This window comes from Vigna unguiculata, chromosome 4 (assembly GCF_037176805.1).
Source record: "Vigna unguiculata cultivar grain cowpea cultivar isolate G323 ecotype 2 chromosome 4, ASM3717680v1, whole genome shotgun sequence".
In the NCBI taxonomy this organism is placed as follows: Eukaryota; Viridiplantae; Streptophyta; class Magnoliopsida; order Fabales; family Fabaceae; genus Vigna; species Vigna unguiculata.
The window spans coordinates 48,369,020-48,385,377 of record NC_140795.1 but is presented as its reverse complement, the minus strand read 5'-3'; the positions used below and the strand labels follow the sequence as shown (position 1 = coordinate 48,385,377).

Sequence of the window (16,358 nt, the reverse complement as noted above, 5' to 3'; positions counted from 1 at the left end):
TGTTATGATTTTACAAATCAAGAGACAAAATTATATTTTCATTAATAAAACACAGACCAAAGAATAATTTAACCAAGCAGTAAAGTAAATAAAAATATACCATTGGAATAAGGTTCTGTCTCTCTCTGAGTTTCTTGATTAAGAGTATTTATTAATAGAATTTGGAAAAGATATGATGATAAAATTGTTGAAATAATAATAAGAAAAATGAGAAAAAGTAGAATGAAGGCAATAAAATATATTGAAAAAGTAGAATGAAGGCACTAAAATATATTAACCAGAGGAGATGAGTGAGAGTTTGTGACAGAGGACAAGGAAGAAGTATCTATCTGTATCATCAGGGTTTGTTGTTGTCAATGTAACAACACGTGTTACAAAGCAACAAACAAAAACGTCAAAAAGTGTTTGTGGATTGCACCAACTTTTCCATCTAAGTGCTACTCTTCTTCATGCAAACAAAGGGTACACTATACTATTATACTGTTTCTATTATTGTCATTATTTTTTTATTCAGTATTATTCACCTGTTTTTCGGTCTACTTATTTTTATTTTTGTCATGTTTTCTTTGGTGAATGAATCGAAGCGAAAGACAGTAAATTTTAGCAGAATACTAAACTAATAGTAATGACCAGCTCGGTAGTCGGTTCTATCAATGTTTCTCTGTCTCTCTCATTTGTTTGCTTTTAGAAGCGGCAAAGTTAACTGCTACTCATACCAAGCTCTTACTTTTTGATCCTTTCTCTCTCTCTCTCTCTCTCTCTCTCTCTCTCTCTCTTTCTTTGTTTCTCTCTCCACAAACAGTTTGGTTGGACTTGCAAGGAAGAGACATCTGCAGCTTCCATTGAGGGGAAGGAATTCCCAAAGTTTTACCTTAAGGGGTTTTCAAATTTCAGAGCACACTTTTTCTAGCTCATTTTGGCTGTGATTGTGGCTTTGTGTTCTTGTTTGAAGGGATCAAAGCTTGTTTGCTTTTTTTTTCTCTGTTTCCATTGTTTTATCTTTGACTTGCCATGTTGGGTGGTTCTTGTCATATTAATTGAGTGTAGACATTTTTAGGTGAAGGGGTTGGCCTAATTTTCATTATTTTTATTATTATTTTTAAAATTTCTGGCCTTGTTCTTTGGTGCTTTCATTCTGCTCATAGAAGGTGAGGATCAAAATCTGTGCTTGACGGGGTTATGAATGATGGGTGCTTCTTTGATCCCTTGGAGAAGTAGAGGAATAACTGGGTTTTGTGTGTGAAGAGAAAAGACTTACACACTTACACAATTAGACACCCCATTTGGAAAATGCCGGGAGGGAGAAGCAAAAGGAGGATACATTTCAGCAAACTGTACAGTTTTTCTTGTTTGAAATCTCCTTTCAGAGATGGCCATTCCCAAATTGGGCAGAAAGGGTACTCCAGGGTCGTGTACTGCAATGATCCAGATAACCCTGAAGCAGTTCAGTTGAGTTATGGAGGCAATTATGTTTCAACAACCAAGTATACAGCTTTTAATTTTATCCCCAAGTCTTTGTTTGAGCAGTTCAGAAGGGTTGCAAATATCTACTTTCTCATTGTTGCGTGTGTTTCATTTAGTCCATTGGCACCTTTTACTGCTCTGAGTATTGTTGCTCCTTTGCTGGTTGTGATTGGAGCTACTATGGCCAAGGAAGCTGTGGAAGATTGGAGGAGGAGAAAACAGGTATTAGTTTTCTGTTTTTGGTATAATGAAAGTTATGAATTAATAGAAAAACGAGAGTAATTTTCCCCTTACTGGTTACTATAGATGATCAACGAGTAGGTTCCTTATCTTACAATGCTCTAATGTTAGAAAATTATTATATTTGAATTCTCCTTTGTTTCTGGAAAGTGGAAAAAAGGGGTATTGCAAAACTCTCCTTTATCTTTGAACATATGTAGTATAATATAATTCTTGTACATGTCAATTTGTGTTTGATAATTTTCATCTTTCTTGATTCTTAAAAAGACAATTCAATTCTACGAGATGATTCTGATGCACACTATTATTATGTCATGTAATTAAGTTCTGCTATATGCCTATGTAACTTGTTTAGCCTTTTTTGAATATTCTTTTCTCTTAGTCATTTGCTTAGGATGTACTTGACTTTTTGTGTTCTGTTGAGTCACCCTTTTGGTTGATTTCTTTTAAATCTTTGTGTTTTCTGGAAAGCTTTTTCCCCCATTGATGTACCCTACATATCATTCATGTATTTCTTCAGGATGTAGAGGCAAACAACAGAAAGGTTCAGGTATATGGTAGAAATTATACATTTACGGAGACTAGATGGAAGAAACTCCGTGTTGGTGATATCATTAAAGTGTACAAGGATGAATACTTTCCTGCTGATCTTCTTTTGCTTTCATCAAGCTATGGTGATGGGGTTTGTTATGTCGAGACTATGAATCTTGATGGAGAAACTAATCTAAAATTAAAGCATGCTTTGGAGGTGACAGTTCATCTTCATGATGAAAAATCTCTACAAAAGTTTAGGGCTGTGGTTAAATGTGAGGATCCCAATGAAAATCTGTACTCATTTATTGGAACTTTACAACATGATGGTAAAGAATATCCTCTTTCCTTGCAGCAGATCTTGTTAAGAGATTCTAAGTTGAAAAACACTGATTTTATCTATGGCATTGTTATCTTTACCGGCCATGATACGAAAGTTATGCAGAATTCGACCGATCCTCCGTCCAAGAGAAGCAAAATTGAGAGGAAAATGGATAAGATAATCTACATCCTCTTCAGTACCTTGGTTTTGATATCCTTTATTGGTTCTGTCTTTTTTGGTATTGAGACCAAAAGGGATATTAGTGGTGGAAGGTATAGAAGATGGTATCTTCGTCCGGACAATGCAACTGTGTTCTATGATCCCAGAAGGGCAACACTTGCTGCTCTCCTTCATTTTTTGACTGCCATTATGTTGTATGGATATCTAATTCCGATATCACTTTACGTGTCCATAGAAATTGTGAAAGTTCTGCAGAGCATTTTCATCAACCAAGACCAAGAAATGTATTATGAAGAATCTGATAGGCCGGCTCATGCACGCACGTCTAATTTGAATGAAGAACTTGGCCAGGTTGATACAATATTGAGTGACAAAACTGGTACTTTGACATGTAACTCAATGGAGTTTGTGAAATGTTCAATAGGGGGCATTGCATATGGTCGTGGTATGACAGAAGTGGAGAAGGCACTTGCTAGGAGAGGAAAAGGTGGGGAATCTGATGATGATGGTGGATCATCTGATTTCTTGGGCCAGAGTAATGAGTCAGTTGATTCTCTGCATCCAGTTAAGGGCTTTAATTTTAGAGACGAGCGCATAGTGAACGGACAATGGGTTAATGAACCATATCCAGATTTCATACAGAAATTCTTCCGAGTTTTAGCTATTTGTCACACAGCTATTCCAGATGAAGATAAAGAGTCCGGAGAAATTTCCTATGAGGCCGAGTCACCAGATGAAGCAGCTTTTGTCATAGCAGCAAGGGAGCTCGGTTTTGAGTTTTTTGCAAGGACACAAACAAGCATATCATTGCACGAATTGAATTATGAAACTGGAAAAAAGGTTGACAGGTTGGCTAGCTCCTTTTACCATGTCTGTTTTAGTTATACATATCTGCCTCATTTTCTGATATGTTCGCCACAATGTTGGTGGTCAAAGTTATCATCTCAGATTAGATTATATAGTTTTCATTTAATAGAGTAGTTCAGCTTCTGTTGTCAACAAAGTTTTATCAGGATTCTCACTAAAACAAAATTATAGCAGGATTTTCAAAGTTTTGGTTTGCCATTCCGTTTACATCTTCATATATCTATTCAACTGATTTCATTGCATATAAGACCCATAAAAGAAAAATTCAATTATGAATTTTCTGTTGTTGGATGATAAAAGTTATAGTTGTAGGGAAATTTCCCTTTCTGCAAAAGCACATGTAAAGGTAAAGATTCTCAGAAAGTGTCTGTGTTTCTGTTTTTAGGATGAAAGATTGAGGGGAATAATTAAATCCTTTCTTGTTTGGAAGAACATTGGCTGAAAAAGGATAATAGTAAAGGTCGTAAGATTCAATATCTTGAAAAAGAGAAGCAAAACAAATGTAAACAAAATTTACCAACTATAAGAAAATCATTTTTATCACATGTGTGTGAATTGTTGAAAACCTCTTAGTACCTATATTCAATTCCTATGAATAGAAGAATCATCTATAACTCTTACTAAGAGAAAATTCTACTTGAAAATTTATAAATTATTTGATTCATATACTGCCATTGAGTGGTATACATTTCTAGTTTGTATTCTTTGTCTTTATTTCTGATAAATTCTGTCAATAGATTTGGACCTGTTTGATACATCTGGTCCGCGCAGAGAGACCAATTTAAGAAGCTTTGAACAAGTCTTTTCATATCATATTATAATTTTGTTGCATTTTCATATTTTAAAAAATCTGTTTTTAATTTACTGTTCGTTGGTTTAATTTTTGACTAGTAGAGTGTACCAGCTTCTGCATGTCTTGGAGTTCAGCAGTTCCCGCAAAAGAATGTCAGTGATAGTGAGGAATGTGGAAAACCAATTATTGCTTCTAAGCAAGGGTGCAGACAGGTTTCAATTATTATCCCATGCTTTTTGAATAATGGAGTTGTTAATAGTAAGTTGCATGTAGTTACATCAAATTGTGTATTTTGCTGCATATATTCAGTGTAATGTTTGAAAGGCTCTCAAAAGATGGAAGACAGTTTGAGGTTGAAACCAGGGATCATATCAAAAGGTACGCCGAGGCTGGTTTAAGAACCCTTGTAGTCACATACCGTGAACTTGATGAAGAAGAGTATAAGTTATGGGATAAGGAGTTTTCAAAGGTCAAAACTTCTGTAACAGAAGACCGAGATGCACTTGTGGATGCAGCTGCTGACAAGATGGAAAGAGATTTGATACTTCTCGGTGCTACTGCAGTTGAGGATAGACTGCAAAAGGGGGTAAGTACAAAGTTTTTAATCTTCCTAATTCTAATTATGCAAGTCTTTGCAAGGCAAGTTTCCAACAATTATATACCCCGTGAGAACAAAATAGAAGTTTCTGACAAAAATTGAACTTTGGCTTCAGACATAGACCACAAAAACAGGGAAAAAAATGAGGTACTAAACACCTTTGTTCTTGATTAGTTAATAGAGCTTATTCGACATGGAAATACAGGTTCCTGAGTGTATTGAAAAGCTTGCACGGGCAAAAATCAAGTTATGGGTATTGACTGGAGACAAGATGGAAACTGCTGTCAACATAGGGTACATTAGCATGGCTTGTTCTAGATTCTTTCTATGAGAAGGTTGTGTAAAATTGAACTTATTTTCCACCCTTTTCTTTGTACAGGTATGCTTGCAGTTTACTTAGAAAGGACATGAAAAAGATAGTGATCACTCTTGATTCCTCAGATATCCTATACTTGGAAAAACAAGGGGACAAACAGGCTCTAGCAAAGGTACACGGCCTTAGAATTTTTTTGGAATTTAATTTTCTCTCACTATTGTAGATCTTTGATACAAAAATTTCTTAGGCTTCTCTTGAAAGCATTAAGAAGCAAATTGGAGAAGGAATCTCACAAATCAACTCTGCAAAGGAGAGTTCTAATGCAAATAAAGGAAGTTCTTCTGGGTTTGGCTTGATAATCGATGGGAAGTCCTTGGATTATTCTCTTAGCAAGAATTTGGAAAGGTCCTTCTTTGAGCTTGCCATTAGTTGTGCTTCTGTCATATGTTGTCGATCTTCACCCAAACAGAAAGCTCGTGTGAGTACTATGGGTGTGCAATTTGAATTTCTGTCATATAAATAATATACATTCATTGAGTAGTTGAGTATAATCATAGCTTAGGTTGTTAAAATATTATAATCATGTCAAACAAAAAAATATGCAGGTTACAAGGTTGGTAAAATTGGGAACGGGGAAGACAACATTGTCCATTGGTGATGGGGCAAATGATGTTGGCATGCTTCAGGAGGCCGATATTGGAGTTGGTATTAGTGGTGCGGAAGGGATGCAGGTAATGTTAAAGCCATTAATTGTTTCCATCAGGCTTGTTAGGATAAACGTCTATCTTTCAGAAACTGTGTTCAGGTGCCAAATCCCATGAATATGTTTAAGGCAATCAAATTGCCATGTAGATAGTGCCTAAACTCATAAAATTCAGCATTGTGAAGGAAGTTGGTTTTAATTTTCTACATTGGATTTGGTGATCGGTGGGGTGATCTTATTACTCAGTCTTTGGATTGAACACTTTTTATGAACTCTGAAACAAGTTGGGTTTGACATCTATTCATTACCTCAAGGAAAAATATTCTTAAAAGGCATCTAGTTTAATTGGTTATCTTGCCCATTACTTTCCATACAATGACTTCCCTTTCTTTTTTTCACGTCTAGAATAATACCCAATACCCCAAAGGTGTTTAATAACTTGTAAGGTTAGAATTTGAGTGGTTTTGTACTTAGTTTTTAACATAATTGTGTTCCCTATCATATTAGCATTGATGATTATCTACTGAATTTTTCTAGTACCTTTTCTCTGTTTTTAAATCTAATAAGGAAAGAAATCCAGAACTTTAATTTCTGCAGAGGCAAAGGAAATGAAAACTTCACTGTTTCATATCCATGGGAAACTCATAAGCTTTATATGAAAGTAACTGTATTGCCTAATAACTACCCACTGAAGTCATTGTTTAAAACTACATCACAATCACAAGAAGAACAAATAAAAAGTAAACCATCACCAAATAACGAGTAATAGGTATATAAAAACATTTGTTTTAGTAACAACTACTCAAAACCAGCAATCCTACAAACATCATTAACATTTTTGAATGTACATGCCAATTTTTGAATGATAAGCTAATGATGAATTGAGTTTGAATGACAGGGTCCCAATTTCTGATATTTGTGAATAAATGTTGACTGCAGGCTGTAATGGCAAGTGATTTTGCTATAGCTCAATTCCGGTTTCTGGAACGTCTTTTGTTGGTACATGGGCATTGGTGTTATCGCCGTATATCAATGATGGTAAAACCATGTATCCATCTATGTCTCACACTTAAAGATTTAGTGTTCACCTATTCAATTGTTTCACAGTCCAACTTTAGTTCCTCAATGTTCTGAAGTAACAGAAAAGAGGGAATAACAGAATTCAAGAAATAACAATGGATAGAAAAGAAACTTTATTTCATTACTTGAAAACTGAGTTTTACAAAAAGTTCTAGTTGCTTCTTATATAGATGAGTAGATTGGTTTAGTCCCCAGATGAAAAAGATCTCACAATTTTCTGTCTGCTATGTAAGAATGCATGTGTTTGGGAATGCATTAAACCATATCACACTTGTTTAGATTAAAAATTAGGCAACTTTGTCCAAAAAATTGCTGCTGATATCTTGTTGAATTCTTTTATGCAGATATGCTATTTTTTCTATAAAAACATTGCATTTGGATTTACCCTTTTTTGGTTTGAGGCATATGCTTCTTTCTCTGGTCAAGCTGCTTACAATGATTGGTACATGTCATTTTACAATGTCTTCTTCACTTCACTTCCAGTAATCGCTCTAGGTGTTTTTGATCAGGATGTTTCTGCCAAACTTTGCCTAAAGGTACTATATTGTCTTTTTTCTTTTTTTATTAAATTTGCTTTTGTATGTATTAAAGAATATCGAAGAACCAGAAGATAGACATATACGATTCTCCTTATAAGACAGGAACTGTATACTTTTTTGCTCTATGGGATCTTTATATTACCAGTTTGTCTTGGAGCTTTTGAGTTGAATACATAATTTATAATTAGTATATGTTCACACTAGAGTTTATATTCATTATTTCATTTTGTAAAAGTCTTGTCTCTGCCTTAAGGCGATGGAAAAAGGAGTTTGCTAGCAGTGATGTTCCTACATTCACTCAAAATATGCCATTACTGATTTGGATGCTTTTTGACATTTTTAAAGATGTTTTTCTCTAGTTTCTCTGTGTCTGAATACATCTGCTTTGTAGAGTTCTTCCTAAAGCGTTATCTCTGAATGCCTTGGATTACTGTGTCTGAATTACTGTGTAAAATTCTAATGCTATTGTTTGGCTGACATGTGTAGTGATTTCTTCTGTGGTTCTTGATTATAAATAATGATTAGTTCTTGTCTATATTCCAGTATCCCTTTCTATATCTAGAGGGAGTAGAAGACACCCTGTTCAGCTGGCCCCGGATTCTTGGGTGGATGTTGAATGGAGTTCTTAGTTCTTTAGTGATCTTCTTCTTAACCACTAATTCTGTGTTGAATCAAGCCTTCAGAAGAGATGGTAAGGTGGTTGATTTTGAAATACTTGGGGTGACAATGTATACATGTGTGGTGTGGACTGTGAATTGCCAAATGGCACTATCCATCAATTACTTTACTTGGATACAACATTTTTTTATATGGGGCAGCATCGCCTTCTGGTATGTATTTGTGTTGGTCTATGGCTACCTCTCTCCAGAAATATCCACAACATCTTACATGGTTTTTGTGGAAGCATGTGCTCCCAGTGGTTTGTATTGGCTAGTGACCCTTTTGGTTGTTGTGTGTGTGTTGCTACCCTATTTCTGCTATAGGTCTTTCCAAAGTCGGTTTCTGCCAATGTACCATGATATTATACAGAGAGAACAAGTAGAAGGCATTGAAATTGGCTTATCTGATGATGAGTTACCTAAACAGGTCCAGGGAAAACTAATACACCTCAGAGAGAGATTGAAGCAAAGGGAGTTGTGAGATGTGAATGCTTATAAACATACATTCTTAAACCTTGAAATTCTTAGACCTTGAAATTGTATTTGATTTCTTGCTAAGTTGGGGAAGGGCATGGAAGTAGTGAGAATTGCCAATAGCTTTTAATTTTTTTCCCTTTTGGGCTTTCATTTGTTTATAAGATTAGGAGAGGAGAATTTGTGTAGCAGTGACCTGATGTAGATTAGTTATGTAAAGTTTGAGTATTTGTTGTACCGAAAACGGTCTTTGTATTTGTTAATGGAAGAAGCAATAGATCTTTTACCATATATTTTATATACAAATGATCTTTATTCATGGCTGAGATACGGATAAAGAAATGATCTTTGATTGGCTTTACTTCTCAAACAGACAATAACCATTCATCTATACTTTCCATTGTGGGCATGGGTGGGTTGGGTAAGACCACACTCGTCCAAAATGTATATAATGATCCAAAGAATGAAGAGGCTAAATGTGATATCAGAGCTTGGGTCTATGTTTTTGATCAATGTTTTGACAGAAACAAAAACTATTCCTGAGAAAATCACTAAATCTGAAAATGATAGCGAAGACCTAGAAATTCTAAAGGAATTAGAGCAAATAGTAGGTCTTGATAAAGTATTAATATAAAATAGTAGGTCTTGATAAAGGAAGTGAGAGAAGAGATGATAAAGGTATTAGGGCAAATAGTAGGTCTTGATAAAAAAAAAGGAAATTGACAAAGTTATGATTATTGAAAATAAGATAAGGAAAGTATTTTATTTAGTTTATTATATTTTATTAGAATTGTTTTACATTTATTAAAACAAAAAAATATCTTTGATGCCACCTAATTAACATATGAAGTAAAAACAACATTCGACCAATTTATGTTGATTTCTTATGTATCGACATAAACGAGAAAATTTATGTTTAGTTGTTTAACATTCGACCAAAATTATATCGCTTAGGTTGATCCATAAGCGATTATAAGTTTCTTCTTATTTATATATCCACATGTTTTCTTCTCATTCTCACTAAAGAAAATGTTGAAACGCTCTTCCGACTTAGGGTTTCATCTCTGATGAGGAAAAGGTGGTGGTTTGGTGATACTGTTTGAACGGTCTTCTTCTTCAGTGGTGGTGCATCTCATGAAGAGTACTTTTGTCTAATCTGTTTCGTCGTTAATGTTTGTTTACTAAAGTTTCTATTTTTATTTAACCATGACTTTACTAAAGACCACATATTCATTTCATTGTAATTTTTTATTGGATGCATTACTTTTTACGTCGATCCTCGTGAGGAATTGATTTATGTCGATCATTGGTAGCCGTCGATGTGAAAGCTTGTCTTTTGAAGAGGATCTCAAAGATCTGAAAGAATGAACTAAGCTCAATGCTAGATAACCGACACTCTTAAAAAGACATTAATAAGAATTTCTACAATACATCTCCTTGTTCAAGAAAGGACATTGTTGCAACTACAAGAAAGCAGGTGTTGAACCCTTTATCGCATTCAGATTCAGATTCAAACAACATTTGAAGTTACGCTTAAGGTGGTATAGGATCAACCGAGGTATCAATATGAGGAAACATGATTCAAGTAGTTGATTGTATAAGTCTGGCCGAGAATGAAATGCAAATATTGTGGGGTTTTTAAAGCAAGAAAGTGTAAATGAAAATTAAAACTAAAAGGGCTATCCTAAACCATGAAATAGGAACAAAGAACTGCGCTAAAAACAATATCTGAAAAACACATGAACGCAGAGTTAAAATGCATGACAGCAAAGTGAGTAAAGTTGCAAACCAATGTGAGAATGAATTAGAGTGGCAAGAATTGACTAATGAAAACATATAAAGCAATGAAAAGGGGAATGCAACTTGAAACAACAATGGAAAGCACGAAAAACAGTGAGTAACCATGAAAAAACAAAAAGTGTTCGATGAAATGTCTGAGTGGAAGTGAAAACTTGACAAAACTGAAGGATAAAATGCCTGAACGAAACTAAGATATGAAATAGATTATGACAACAATTGGAACACTTGAATCAATACATCAATGTAATTAATGACTTCAGAATCAGAAAACTAAACTAAAACAACAAACTGAAACCAGTAAACAAAGTTAGACAGCAAACTAAATGAAACTAGTGAGTAGTGTATGTGACTGAAAAATAGACATCGTGAAGATTGATATGTAAAACTGAATTAAGAGGCAATAAAATGGTTTGAATCATGAACGCAACATGCAATTTAGTCTAGAATCGTACTAATTGTAAATTAAAACCGAGAATTGATACTAAGAACAAGTACAGAATTAGATTTCTAAAATGGGGAAAACTAACTAAACTAATAAACCTAACTTTCTAAAATGGGGTAAAAACTGAAATATGCAATCAAAAATGGAATTAAAGTATGAACAAGATTCAAATGATGAAACTAAACTTAAACAAAGCATAGAACTGTAAAATGAATTCAGAAACTGAAATCTAATATGCAGAAACAGTGGTAAAATCTGAAAATGAAAGATCAACTATATTAACTACCATACCTATATTAACTACCATAACTATTACCTACCATGATGAACAAATGAGAACTCTGAATTGAAATGTGAATTATGCAATGGAAACACAAATCGAATCATGAAAACAGATTAGGGACTAAGTTAACCGGTTCAGCATTTTACAAGTTGTTCTTCAATGATTGCTTAAAACTGCTGAACTCCAATTCTCTTTACCACATCTGCTGTCAACATCTTTAAATGACAGGTTACGGCCACCACCGTATTCTTCAAAAAAATCGTATATCAAGATATCGTCCTCATAACCAATTTAATACCTAATTAGTATGTACTTAAAAAAAATAATATCAAATAGATGTCAGGTCCCACTTTCGAGTTAGTCAATGAAACAATATTTAAAAAAATTAGCTTACTATTTGTAAATAAGAGTGGAACTAACTTGAGACCTTGTAAAATAATAAGAGGTCCCTGCATATGCTAAAGATGCAAAGAAAAACTAATAAACCAAATCTTGGATAATTAAAAGTTACTCACTGCATATCCTAAACTAGCTTAAGATGGCCAAGTAAGTGAATAAAGAAAGGATGAGAATTAGTACATGAATATGAGATAATTGATGCAGAAAAGATATTTACTTTTTTATATTTTAAAGTTAGAGAATATCCAAACAATTATAGTTTCCTTCGCCCATTTAAAGTTTTGGTTTCAAAATACTGTATACCAAGTCAGATGTCAGTGCTGATTCTTATTGTGAGACATTCATGGATTACAGCTGTGAACATTTTTGTGATCAGAAAGACTCAACAATTATTGCTTCACTGGGCCCACAGCTAGGATTTCATAATTTCATTCATCACAACGTTGAATGGATATTCTGCTGTTCACATCTTATATTGCTCAATCATAACATCAGTATAGCATCCCTGCACTGAATCCCTGTTGTAAACTCCATCTCAAATCTCACACTTCCATTCATCATTCAATCCATTTCCAACTCCTACCATGGCAGCAGAAGTTGTTGGTGGTGCTCTTCTTTCCGCTTTTCTTCAGGTTGCATTCGACAGGCTGGCTTCTCCTCAATTCGTAGATTTCTTTCGTGGAAGAAAACTTGATGAGAAGCTGCTCGGCAATTTGAACATCATGCTGCACTCCATCAATGCTCTTGCTGATGATGCAGAACATAAACAGTTCACAGATCCACACGTCAAAGCATGGCTTCTTTCTGTCAAGGAGGCTGTCCTTGATGCAGAGGATCTCTTGGGTGAAATAGATTATGAACTCACCAGATGCCAAGTGGAAGCTGGATCCGAACCTCAAACCTTCACTTACAAGGTATCTACCTTCTTCAACTCTACTTTCAGTTCATTTAACAAGAAAATTGAATCAGAGATGAAAGAAGTCCTAGAAAAACTAAAATATCTTGAACAGCAAAAGGATGCTCTTGGTTTGAAAAACGGTACTTCTTATTCTGATAGTAAGGTGTCACAGAAATTGCCATCTTCTTCTTTGGTGGTTGAAAGTATTATCTATGGCAGAGATGCAGACAAAGAAATTATCTTTAATTGGCTCAGATCTGAAACCGACAATCATAACCATCCATCTATATTTTCCATTGTGGGCATGGGTGGATTGGGTAAGACCACACTCGCCCAACATGTATACCATGACCCAAAGATGGAGGAGGCTAAGTTTGATATCAGAGCTTGGGTTTGTGTTTCCGATCATTTTGATGTTTTGACAGTGACAAAAAAAATTCTTGAGACAATCACTAAATCTAAAGATGATAGCAGAGACCTAGAAATGGTTCATGGAAGATTGAAAGAAAAAGTATCTGGAAAGAAATTTTTTCTTGTTTTGGATGATGTTTGGAACGAAAGGCGAGAAGAATGGGAGGCTGTGCAAACTCCTCTTAGCTATGGGGCTCCAGGAAGTAAAATTCTTGTCACAGCACGTGCTGAGAAAGTTGCTTCTAACATGAGGTCTAAAGTGCATCTCCTGAGGGAATTACGAGGGGATGAATGTTGGAATGTTTTTAAAGAGCATGCATTAAAAGATGATGATCTTGAATTGAATGATGATCTAAAGGAGATTGGTAGAAGGATAGTTGAGAAGTGCAAAGGATTACCCCTTGCTTTGAAAACAATTGGAAGTCTTCTCCGAACAAAGTCATCCATTTCATATTGGAAAAGCTTATTGGAAAACGACATATGGGACTTACCAACAAAAGATGAAATTATCCCTGCTCTATTATTGAGTTATCAGCACCTTCCTTCTCATCTCAAGCGATGCTTTGCTTATTGTGCATTGTTTCCGAAAGATTATGAATTTGACAAGAAGGAATTAATTTTGTTGTGGATGGCTGAAGGTTTTCTTCATCACTCTCAACAAATCAATAATGTAGAAGAAATTGGTGAACAGTATTTTGAAGATCTACTAACGAGGTCATTCTTTCTTCAATCAAGCATCAAAACACGTTTCTCTATGCATGACCTTCTGAATGATTTGGCAAAATATGTTTGTGCAAACTTCTGTTTCAGATTCAAATTTGATAAAGGAAATTTTGTACCCAACACAACCCGTCATTTTTCATTTAGATTGGAAGACGCAAGATGTTTTGATGGTTTAGGGAGCTTAACTGATGCTAAAAGAATGCGTTCATTTCTTCCAATTAGAGAAACTGCAACTAAATCTTACCATTATAAGCTTCCTTGTCAATTCAAGACTTTGATACATGAATTGTTCTCCAAGTTGAATTTTTTACGCGTATTATCTTTGGATGGATATTCCGATCTAAGAGAGGTACCTGATTCTGTTGGTGATCTTAAACATCTTCATTCGTTAGACCTTTCGCGTACTTACATCCAAAAACTACCTGAGTCAATCAGTGTGCTCTATAACTTGCTAATACTGAAGTTGAACGGTTGTTCATATCTGGAGGAATTGCCCTCAAATTTGCATAAACTCACCAAATTGCATTGTCTGGAATTTGAAGATACAAAAGTGACAAAGATGCCATTGAATTTTGAAGAATTGAAGAATCTTCATGTATTGAATATGTTTTTGGTCGATAGAAATGGTGAGTCCAGTGTTAAGCAGCTAGGAGGACTCAATCTTCATGGAAAGCTATCAATTAATGAGGTGCAGAATATTGTGAATCCTTTAGATGCATTAGAGGCAAATTTGAAAGATAAACACCTTGTGGAGCTACAGTTAGATTGGAAGTCGAACCATGTCTGTGATGATTCAGAGAAAGAAAAGAAAGTACTTGAGAATCTACAACCATCCAAACACTTGGAACAGTTGTCAATCAAGAACTATGGTGGTACACAACTCCCAAGTTGGGTCTTCAATAATTCATTATCAAATTTGGTGTTCTTACGTTTGAAGAGCTGTAAGTATTGCGTATGTTTGCCTTCCCTTGGACTTTTGTCATCTTTGAAAACCCTTGAGATTATAGGGCTTAAAGGAATATCGAGCATTGGTGTTGAATTTTATGGGAGCAACTCTTCGTTCATGTCCTTGGAAACATTGAATTTCATCGACATGAAGGAATGGGAAGAATGGGAATGTAAAACTACTTCTTTTCCACGTCTTCAACATCTTTTTGTGAATAGATGTCCCAAGCTGAAAGGTCTATCAAACCAACTTCTTCATTTAAAGCATCTAGTTATTTGTTACTGTGATAAGCTCATCATTAGCGAGACCAACATGGACACACGATCGCTTGAATTCCTGAAATTGAATTCATGTCCACTTGTGAGTATTCCCACTACGCATTACAATTTACTTAAAGAAATGTCAATTGACGATGGCTGTGACTCTCTTACAACCTTTTCGCTAGATTTCTTTCCAAATCTCTGTTATCTTTATTTGAGAAGATGTCGAAACCTACAAAGAATTTCACAGGAGGACACTCATAATCATCTCCAGAGAATGACAATTGCGGTATGCCCTCAATTTGAATCATTTCCTAGTGAAGGGTTATCTGCTCCGCAACTAGTCAGTTTTGAAATTTTTGGAGCGCAGAATTTGAAGTTGTTGCCAAAACACATGCAAGTCCTGCTTCCTTCTCTAAATCAACTATGGATAATTGATTGTCCACAAGTGGAGATGCCTCCGGATGGAGGGTTGCCATCAAATGTTAAACTTATGTATCTTTCAAATGTTAAACTTATGGCCTCCATGAGAGTGAACTTGGATAACACTTTGCAAATTGGAAAGCTGGACGTGGAGTGCTTTCCGGACGAAGGTTTGTTGCCACGCTCTCTCACCACTCTACTAATTACTGAGAGCCCCAATCTTAAAAGGCTAAACTATAAGGGTCTCTGCCACCTCTCCTCTCTCACACTTAATGGGTGCACCAACCTTGAATGCTTACCAGAGGAAGGTATACCCAAATCCATCTCTTCTCTTTCAATCTGGGATTGTCCATTGCTCCAAAAACGTTGTCAGAATCCAGAAGGCAAAGACTGGGAAAAGATTGCTCACATTGAACAACTGAGAGTTGGGAAATGGAAATAAGACAAAGAAGTTCAAAATTAGATGTGCATACTTGTCTTTTCTCTGTCTCTTCTACAGCTGCTAATTCTCCACAATATTTCTCTACCTTTTCCATTACACTTTTCTATAGTCGCAAATATTTCTCTCGATAGTATGAGTTTGGCAATCAAACACTTTTTTAGAAGTTGCTTCTTGTTATTGTTATATGTTATTGCTCTTGAACAAAATTAGGAATTAAGTTGCAAATATCATTATAGATTTGTTCATTCAAAAATTGTAAAAGTAATAACATTTTATAGTAATTTTCTATTATTTTGTTGCTCTGCTAATTTTATATTGAAACAGTTTGCTCTATATTGAATCAGTTTGTTAACGAAAACTACAATTTAAAATTTATTAATATATCTCATTGTGGTGATTGATTTATAGACATTCAATTTGAGTTAATCTTTTATCAAATTATTTTACTTTTTAAATGTTTTTGTTTATATAAGTTAACTTAACTTTATTTTTTTTGTTTGGATAAATTACGTAAATCAAACAGATTATTTAAATATCAAAGAATAGTTGATAATTCAAAATGCAC

At 34.8% G+C, this 16,358-nt stretch overlaps 1 protein-coding gene and 1 pseudogene across 3 annotated transcripts; both read left to right on the top strand.

Moving 5' to 3' along the window:
- Positions 1 to 644: 644 nt before the first annotated feature.
- On the top strand, positions 645 to 9,092 carry LOC114181875 (ATPase E1-E2 type family protein / haloacid dehalogenase-like hydrolase family protein). Of its 3 annotated transcripts, none has more exons than XM_085672424.1 (11): positions 645 to 1,686; positions 2,225 to 3,585; positions 4,496 to 4,609; positions 4,707 to 4,983; positions 5,201 to 5,289; positions 5,375 to 5,483; positions 5,559 to 5,789; positions 5,917 to 6,042; positions 6,954 to 7,062; positions 7,578 to 7,630; positions 8,177 to 9,092. In XM_085672424.1, the coding sequence occupies exons 1-11, from the start codon at positions 1,291 to 1,293 to the stop codon at positions 8,771 to 8,773; spliced, it is 3,462 nt and encodes a 1,153-aa protein (XP_085528550.1). In that variant the 5' UTR covers positions 645 to 1,290; the 3' UTR covers positions 8,774 to 9,092. The 3 variants fall into 3 exon arrangements, with proteins under 3 accessions (XP_085528550.1, XP_027924291.2, XP_027924292.2); XM_028068490.2 differs by having other exon boundaries at positions 648 to 1,686; positions 6,954 to 7,052; positions 7,439 to 7,630; XM_028068491.2 differs by having other exon boundaries at positions 649 to 1,686; positions 4,499 to 4,609; positions 6,954 to 7,052; positions 7,439 to 7,630.
- Positions 9,093 to 12,010: 2,918 nt separating this feature from the next.
- LOC114182592 (putative disease resistance RPP13-like protein 1) lies at positions 12,011 to 16,023 on the top strand (annotated as a pseudogene).
- Positions 16,024 to 16,358: the final 335 nt, after the last annotated feature.

Excerpts from the sequence above, each read along its gene's own strand:
- LOC114181875 (XM_028068490.2), top strand. The coding sequence starts at position 1,291 with ATGCCGGGAGGGAGAAGCAAAAGGAGGATACATTTCAGCAAACTGTAC. Across the intron at positions 3,586-4,495 it reads ACTGGAAAAAAGGTTGACAG|TAGAGTGTACCAGCTTCTGC; the intron begins GTTGGCTAGCTC and ends ATTTTTGACTAG. Across the intron at positions 7,631-8,176 it reads CTGCCAAACTTTGCCTAAAG|TATCCCTTTCTATATCTAGA; the intron begins GTACTATATTGT and ends TCTATATTCCAG.